Source organism: Liolophura sinensis, chromosome 8 (genome assembly GCF_032854445.1).
Source record: "Liolophura sinensis isolate JHLJ2023 chromosome 8, CUHK_Ljap_v2, whole genome shotgun sequence".
Taxonomy (NCBI): Eukaryota; Metazoa; Mollusca; class Polyplacophora; order Chitonida; family Chitonidae; genus Liolophura; species Liolophura sinensis.
The window spans coordinates 7,162,053-7,171,499 of NC_088302.1; the positions used below are offsets into that span (position 1 = coordinate 7,162,053).

The 9,447-nt window shown below is 39.9% G+C and overlaps 1 protein-coding gene across 1 annotated transcript; it reads left to right on the forward strand.

The window, feature by feature from the left end:
• LOC135473865 (protein mab-21-like 3) lies at positions 1-5,938 on the forward strand. The gene is made up of 3 exons (XM_064753785.1): positions 1-603; positions 2,108-2,496; positions 3,865-5,938. Exons 1-3 carry the CDS (start codon positions 63-65, stop codon positions 4,105-4,107), a joined length of 1,173 nt encoding a protein of 390 aa, XP_064609855.1. The 5' UTR covers positions 1-62; the 3' UTR covers positions 4,108-5,938.
• Positions 5,939-9,447: the final 3,509 nt, after the last annotated feature.

The following is a 9,447-nucleotide window of genomic DNA, read 5'->3' on the forward strand; positions in this document are numbered from 1 at the left end:
CACTTCGTGTTTCCACAAAATACCGCAGAAGAGTTTTACTTTATACATAACACGAGAAGACCATGTACAACAACAGCACGGCAACGTGTGATCTCAACAGATTACTGAATGTCTACTTTGAGGACAAAGTGAAAATCAGACGAAATGAAACCAAACAGGTGACTGAAGTTGTTCAAGAGATTGTGGACAATATCTTGAAGGCAGTGAATAACGTTGATCCAAGATTTGCGCGGCCAAATGAAACTAAACATGTGGGATCATATTATCAAGGCCTGAAGGTGAAAAGATCAGACGAGTTTGACATTACTGTCCCCATGACGTCTGTACCCACCTTAGTGTGGGGGTCGTACACGGATCGCTACTACGGTTTCAACCGACCGGTGCCGGAATCGCAGACAACAGTTCCGAATGACCTGACAGTTGTCAGAAAAGACGTTCCTCTGCCTCTCCCGCCAACGGGACAAATGGTTGTGTCCCTTAAGAACGACATTTGCGGACGGCAACACGCAGATTTGATGTTTGATGGGGATCTAATCCCATTCTATGTCCGCAGGTTGTTCAAAAGACTGGTCACTGACGCCATCAGGGATCTGGGTTTACGAGGTAACTATCTTTGAACAAATATCTTAACTGTTTTATACATATGTTTTAGTAAAGCACCCTTTGCAACTAAATGTGAAATCGTTGCCCTGTGGGGCAACAGTGAGGTGTAATTTTTTTCATACAGAAAACAGGGAAAACTGACTTGAATTTATAGTACAGTACAAGATGCCTGTTTAAGACTGCAGAGTTGTAATTTATACGTCTTGTTTCATCGAAAAACGGCAGAGTTTGCGAGCTTAAGAACTCCTATTAGTGAATATCTATCATAATAAAAATGTGATTACCTTATCAAAAATTAATTTCTCTCCATATGTATCAACCTAGAGTGTTGTAATCTATTCACAAGTATCATACTGGTTGTCGCAATCATATTTTTATAAATCAAAAATTACGAAATAATTACCTTCAACATGCTGCATGGCCTAGAAGTATTATTCGTGGCTTACAATCCACTTCAAACATGACAGCAAGAGTTCGATGGCTTTTCATTTCTTACTCTTTCTTTTAGTGCGCATCAAGAATTACGGTGAAAACGATATAAAACACACAAATATAGTTTTTTGTTTGTTTATATTTTCCAAACCATGTGTTAGACATGTTTCCAAATGTAGTAAATATGCATTGATAATGTATGGTAAGCGTATATATACCTCCCATGAAGTGTTGAATTTCATTACATGACAAGTCCCTACGTGTGTTTATCAGTTTACCGTACCTTCTTAAAAAGTGTCCCCTAAAGGCCCACTCATATAATCACGTCTTTTTTTTTTAAACCCACTTCTTACAGGGAAGAGGTATTAGTCTATGTGTTTAGAACAAAAGACAATAGGCCAATGGTTAGTAACGAATATACTTTGTGGCTGGTCTTTTCATTATATTATATTTTTTCACTATATAAAAACTTTCATCACATAACGGACAATCTCTCGGAGAAGAACTGTCACTGGGAACAGGTTTATAATCGACCTGAACGACAGGTACGCGATTTCCCATCTAGTTGTCAGGGGTGTATTGTGTTTCAAGATTTTTATATCAGAGCGACACGCCAATATAATCAGTATGTATGTATTTTAGCTTAACTCGTGACACTTTAAATCGGTAGTTTATGAGATGATTTTGACGCAAATGTGATATGTTTCGCAAATGGCGATGTATTTCCCATATGTGTCTGAAGCATTAACTTTAAGAAATTGGCATGTGACATGAACAAAATGGCAAATTCCTATCAAAATGGTTAAATATTACCGTACATATTTGAGAATGCCTAATTTTCATGGAAAACCGGAAAGCCCTGTGAAACCCACCGACATTTGGCTAGTTACTGACGAACTTTCTCACATGTGCCGTACAGATGTGTGTACCATATTGGTGGAACACAAGTCGACCGATTATTGTCACCAATGCCTCCTCGATCAGTGAGAACTACAATATACCTTTAACATATACTCATGTTCTAATGTAACATAGACATAGTACAAATCATCCATATGTTTGTTTCATCCAGAAAAAGTACGAGTGTCAAAGCTGGTTCATGGTCCGGCAATAACACTGAAGATCACGACTCGTAAGCTGCCATTTGAAGTGAGCGTTGACCTTGCACCTATGTGCGATTCGAAATTACATTTTAAGTCCTGCATAAACTGGCCTAGGAGAGAAGCAAGATGGCCGCCGGCAGAAAAGATAGAGATGATAAAAGCTATCGGAATTAGTGCGGTAGCGAAGAAGGACTTCAATTGGACGCTGTCTTTTGCCGGATGCGAGAAGGAATTAATAATCCACATAGACGCCAATGAAGGGGTGAGGAAGGAGTGCCATAGGATTATGAAGTCGTGTAGAGAGGAATGCTGGTGCCCAAATGGCATTAAGCAAGTTCTGACGTCCTATCATTTGAAGGTAATTTCTGTGCACTGCTAGACACACGCCTCGAAAACGCTGTTGGGGTTTTATGTAGGTGCAGTCAGCAATCGAGTTTTAAGAAGGTCTCACATTTGGAGGACCCTGACGTTTCCGCATCATATCACACCTCTGATTGTAATGTTGACCCATCTTGTACGCGTCACAATCACGCAGTGTAAAGTTACAGACATAACTTCTCCTACAGCAAAAATTAAAGGGAATTCTAATGCATAGTGTGACTCTTTTAACTGTATCGGTAGTTACACAAACTATATACATTGATAATATTAATCTGTTAATTTTAACGGAAAGTGTTGTTTGAGTGATTCTAGAATATATCCTGTTATTATAGCACAATAATGTCATATTCAACATAATGTCCTGTTTGTCTAATGGAACATTTATATTGAAGTAACACACCAATCTGTTGGAATAACGGAAAACATTCTACCATCATTCAGACATCAGACTTTCTGTAAAAATTACCAGATAAACCTTTTGCATGTAACACGACTAAAGACAGGCACATTTTCTGCCGATTCTCACAGATTATAAACAAAGATTGAAGTGACGTCCTTTAGATAGGTCAGCTTTAAACTCAATCATGAGTTGAAATGATTTTTTTTTTAATTTTGTTACATCATATTGTACAAAGGTTGTGAAATCCCACCTATCGTTTCTTCTTACCTCCTACCGGGGCGACAGCATCCGTTTCTTTTTAAATTTTAAAACTTCACATTACATGGAATGAGACAATGTCTCATTATTTGTGATCTTTCAAATATATATATATTTATATCCAGCATTGACTTTGAAACACTATGTGTCCAATGCGTGGTTATTTGGAATCGAACACCCCTTGTTTTGGCAAATTTGAAGTTGTCATTCAATATATGTCAGGTTAGGTTACGTGATGGTAGGTGAAGAATTTTCACCACGACCGATTCTAGCTCCAACTACCTTATAGTGTGATGTCATCTGATAGCCTACACACATAAGATAAAAAAATAATAACAAACTGAAGGATACCTGAAAATATGGTTATAATGTAGTACAACAAACAGCAAAAGTAATCATCTGGCTAGAGTCAGAGTTTTTGTTTCACATTTGGTTCTTGAGTTTTTTTTCAGATTTACATATTGCTAATGGTTACAGTAATGTGAAGTGAGTGTTCTGTTCGTAGCATACGCCTTTGGGAATATATGACCAAGGTGTAGGAAAAATGGCTGCTACAAAGACTACAACAAGAACACAAAAGTCTTCGTCACATAGTAATAGTGGACCGTACGTCCAATAATGCGTGGTGTGTCCTAGATTTAAAAAACTTCATAAACATGAAAACAAAACTTCTCTGTGTGTTTACAGAACTTGCTGTTCTGGGCATGTGAACAGAACCCACTGGACGGAGACTGGACTCAGGATAAGCTGGCTGAGCGCTTTCTGGGCATGACTCGTCAACTTCTCGCACACCTGCGTCAACGGAACCTTCCAATGTATTTTTATCCAAAAATCAACCTGTTTAAGGAGAAAGACGCGGAATACTTGGATCAGGTTGCCGAAAGGGTGGAAAAGTTTCTTTACGATCCTGTTGCGAAATTTTCTAGCTAAAAATGTAATTTGGCTTCCAGCTTTAACTAATTTGTGAGAATTTACTGTGGAGTTCAGATTCGAATCCCCTTGGCAAATAGCATTCAAGTATGAATGGAAAGATTGAGTACATATGCATATTTACTTTCTGTAAATTGGTGAAAATGCAGTCTGGATTCCATCTGAAGAAATAAGGGACCATCGCAGTAGGCCTAATAACGTTGGTGATAATGTAATATGGATTCCAGCCTATGGCCTGAAAGACAAGGACCTGAATTCCAATCTAAGACATGATTAGTAAGACTGAAATGAATATCCCAACTTAATGTATGAAAATGTATCAGTGCTCAAGACAGTCAAGAATGTATGATAATTGATTCAAGTGCTGTTCATAGGCACGTTTTACTCACCATTAAAGGTTTTCTGAGGTCGGACATGTATAAATCCGTATATTGTTGTTTATACTAAACATAGTGCAACAATGAAAGGTTCACAGTATTTCTAACCAGGCAGCGATTGTGTACAACATATAGTAATTTAGATTGACCTAATTATTTTTTCCATTTCTCATATACATGTATAATTTTTTCATCTAGGGAATCCCCTGTTATTTCTGAAATTTTCAAAGTTGATACCATTGAACAGATTGTAAGACAGCACCTGGTTAAAACGTACTTCAATCAAAAGCATGATTCTCAAGCTTTTTAGAAAGTGTCAGGTACCGCATTATTTCAAAGAGATTTCACCGAATAATTTTGTAAATATTTCATAGGGATTAAAATCACCAGCACAAACCCCTCCGGAGGCTACGATTTGAAACAGGAATACTTCGGCCGTGCATCTGCAAGTTACTTAAACTGTAAATGGTATAGCAACTTTACTGTATCAACAGTTCTAGCAGTGGAAGAAATATTCTTTCTGTATGTGCAATTTCTGAGAAAACTATTCATCGCATGGACCTTCGTCGTTGAAGTCCACAACTTTTACCTGCCTTGACTATAATACGGAAAATAACTTCGGTGATAGAGAGCTAGAGTACACGTGACGTCACCATGATGTCGTCACCATGGAGACGCGCTGAAGCTGTATCAAGACGAAGTTTCACTAAAATTTTACTGGGTTGAAAAAAATCTAAAAAAATATTTAACGCCGGAAAATGTGGATCGGGTGCCCTCGAGTGGCAAGTCATATTTAAGTCTGTTTTATGTATTTGTCTGGCTAGTTATAGGGGAATATTTTGAAAGTTGTGCCTCTTTTAGTCTATACCATTGTCTTACAAAAGACAATAGCTGTGTAAGTCACATGTATACATGTATAACAAGCACACCGGTACGTTACTCTCACCTTACAGTCATTCAGCTATTTATTTATAACTATAAATACTGACTAATATCTCCCTTATTACATTTTATTGTGTACATTTGTATCCAAAGTGTTGGTAACATGACTTTTAATAGCAAATTACAGTATTTATTTAGCGTGTTATAGGCTCTACAACTGTATGCCAGTTAGGTGAGAATTGTAGGGGGATTTCCTGAATTACAATCGGGGATTTTCTGATTTACAGTCGGGGAATTCCTGAATTACAATCGGGAGTTTCCTGAATTACAGTCGGGGATTTCCGGAATTGCAATCGGGGATTTCGTGAATTACACGGCAGCCATAAATATATAGGAATCAATGAGCAGGTGAGCCGCCACCCATCAATGCCAGACATGCCTGTACGCATGCTCCTGACAGCGTATGTGTCGCTCTGTGCTTGCGTTGTACATATCTGCCTCCAATAGACAAGCTTGACATTCAGAGGCCGTGCTTTAGAGACAACCCGGCTTGTTCAATCAGCCTCATAACTGCTTTATATAACCGCGGACTGATAAACATTCATCACTTTAACTGATCCAGGTGTTGGTTAGAATAATGTTGTATATACAGTAAAGAGAATACCTGTAGATCAAGTATTAAATAAAAGGTTGCGTGATTGTGTTTTCTGACATCACTTCCTGCTCCATCACCGTGACCCCATGGAGTGACCTTGGCGTTGTTCCAGATTTATGTGGAATTGTGAGAGACATACTGTCAGATACCTGAAATTCAGGAAACCACAGGAACTGGGTCGAGATAAAAAAATATCATGGATAACTCATATGAAATTGACCAGTCATCATTACTCAGTGTTTGTTTTGAAAAAAAAAAGGTAAAAAGGGATGTACAGGAAAAAAGGAGGTAGTTTAAGTTTTCGATGAAATCACTGACGATATATTAATGGCCGTCAACCAGATGGACTCGATATCTGCAGAACCAAATGAGGTAAAAACGCCTGGGATGTTATTATGAGAGGCTAAAGGTAAAGCAAGAGAATGAGTTTGATATGATGGTACCGATGACGTCATTAGCCATTGTCAGAATTTCCATTGCGAATCGTATTTAAGGCTTTCAACGACCCCATCCTGATACACGGAAGACAGCGAAATTGCATTGCTGTGTGCATGGACAGACTGTTTACACAAAAGAGACTGAAGTTGTTTCACGTTTACTAAATTGTAGGTGAGGTAGGCTGACTGCAAGCCAGTGTGGGTCGGAAAACAAGTGGCGCCGCGAGGAGTAGGCCTATATGGAATTATGTCCGAAAATTGAAATCGCTGAACACTTCTTGATCGCTTTCCTTTTGCTCTACCAACAACGGTACTAGATCGCGTCATCACTTAACATTGTACAGTGCACATGCTGTCTGTTATAACATAGCATAACATCGATGTAACGCATTACCAGTTGAGATGTTAGCATTTTACAAGCTGGGTGTGGTCACAAAACACTATGCAAATATTTTGTAAAAACTCCGACATTGACATCATATAGCGCTTCCATTAAACCGCCAACCCAGTCTTTTCATTACTGGGTGACAAGCAAGGGAATCATCCCTGACTAACCCTGCCCAAATATGACTGACCCAGTTTGCCTCAGACTCAAAAATGTACATAACAAACCATGCCTCTGTTGCATGGGCGATAAATGGCGTCAACACTTAGACTCGCTGAATAAGGCTACAATGGAGCATATTGGCCACAGAAAACAGTTTCGTGAAGCTTACGTTACAGGTAATCATAAGGCGAAATAGTTACGGTAAAATTTTGATTCATTCAAACAGTGTAATTGTTGGTTTATTTTTCGATATGCAGACACAACAGTGGCTTTCTCGTAGGCACGCATACGTCGACAATAAAGGAATTAAAGTCGACACCAACCTGCAGATGGTCGTGTGTTTCCCCCGAGCTCCCAACATATTGCTGGCCGCCGTGGTATCAGTGAAATAAATAAACAAAGAATAAAGAAAATAAAAACAATGAATAAATGATAAAGCTGACATACACATCCATACTAACCACCCGTGTGAACCACGAAGGGCAGTTCAGAAGTGAGAAATGCATGGCCACCGACAAGTTTTATATTACCTTTCCAATCTGAAAACCTATTGTTTTTGCTCGGACAATTAAAAGAATTCTGTTCGGAGAGTATTTTTCATAATTTATATAGAAAAGTGCAAACTGCATCTGCGCCATGTGCGTGCCACTTGGGTGAACTATGCGTGAACACTGCGCGAACTCGCCGCGAACACCGCCGACGGTGCTTGTCATTGCGTGCCAATGCGTGTCATGGGAATCTACTACACGCGCTCACACGTCGTGCTACGCATTGGTACGCATTGTTCTCGAACTGTCCATGTTTGTGGGCGCACCAGTTCTTGCGGCGTTCACACATTCGAGCGAGTCTCAGTGTGGTCGTGCAGACGTTAGGATGTTGCCATGAGTTCTTCGCGTATTCATGAAACGCCCAGCTCACGCATCACTCGCGCATGGGATGAACTGCTCACGAGGTGTTCACGCTTTGTTCCCACATAGTTCACAATCAATGAGCGTCAGTGTGTATATAAGCGGGCCCGTCGCCATGCCATAGTGCAATTGGCCAGCGAACAAACTACATGCCCCCGCCCCAAACCCCCCAAAAAAGAAGGCCTGCGGAGAAAGGGGAAGACTAGTGCAGAAAAGACAGAAAGAGGACAGGCCAAAGAGAGACAGCAGAGATTGGAGACTGAGACCCAAATAGAGCTGTTAAGTGAAGAAGAGTCCTAAGTAAAACAGAAAGGGTCAGAGTGCCCAACAAAGAAAGGACAAAAGATGAAAAAAGAGAAAAGAAAATACCTCTCCCCCCCACCAACCAAAGAAGTGAACAAAATGAATGAAATATAACGAACAAAACACCTAAAAATTGGGTGTTGGAGGAAAAAAAAAAGAAAAAAATGAACAAACTGTGATGGAGCTTCCACCATAGTTTGTTTATTTTTGATTTCTTATGTTTCCCCCAAACACCATTTCATTTGTGGTGTTCTTTTCATCATATTTATTTTATTTTCTTCACTTCTTTTTTGGGGGGTATTTGTTGTTTTTTTGGTTTTTAATTCATTCATTGTTTTGGAGAGGGCGGGAGGTCTTTTTTGTCATTTTCTTTTACTATTTTTACTTCATCTTTTGCTAATAATTTTTAACATATATTTTAAAGCGTCCTTTCTTTCACATGTTCTTGCTGCCTTTTTTCTAGCCCTTAAAGAAGTAATAGTCCTGCAGCTACCAGGCATAGACACCTCCTCTGTTCTGCAATAACAGTGCCTCTGGCATTCGACATGTTGTATCGTCCACATCGAGTCAAGGAATGAAGTTAGGTTGTGTAGCATGCCGCCAAGCGGGAAGACAGTTTGACTAAAAGTTGCCACGACCACTTCACGCATGCGCGAAGTCGTAGGGGCAATGCGTGGCGATACGGGTAGACAGCGGAAACGCGCGTCAACTGCTGGGCATTGCGTGACCATCCGGTACGGTAGACGTGAACGATGCACGAACAATACTTAACCTATGAAAAAACAAGTAGTGTTTGCGTGTCACTGCGCCTATCTTCAGCCGCGCATTGCGTAGACAGTGCGTAACTTTTGCGTGTATAATGCGCGAACAGAACGCAAACACGGCTTCACTCTCCGCTGCGTACCACCGAAGTGGCACGCCTTGCCACGACGCATTGCGCGGCATTGCGGGGACAAAAATCGTGAAAGTGTCAAGGTAGACCAAATGTATATGTGCATGGAAATCCCTTTTACTTTTTTGATCTATATCACTTTGAGATATCGTAAATCAGGGTTTGCAAATTCACACTCACTGGCAAAATCGAAAGCATCGAATCGAATAATCAGCATTGTTGCAAACATGTCAACCGGATGTCCCACATATTAGTTGCAAATGTTCTATCTCTCTGACGTCACAATTGCTTTCACCAAGAATGGAATGAAAAGTAACCTTGTCGTGAGAAGGGGTATTG

Excerpts from the sequence above, each read along its gene's own strand:
- LOC135473865 (XM_064753785.1), top strand. The coding sequence starts at position 63 with ATGTACAACAACAGCACGGCAACGTGTGATCTCAACAGATTACTGAAT. Across the intron at positions 604-2,107 it reads CAGGGATCTGGGTTTACGAG|AAAAAGTACGAGTGTCAAAG; the intron begins GTAACTATCTTT and ends TGTTTCATCCAG. Across the intron at positions 2,497-3,864 it reads TGACGTCCTATCATTTGAAG|AACTTGCTGTTCTGGGCATG; the intron begins GTAATTTCTGTG and ends GTGTGTTTACAG.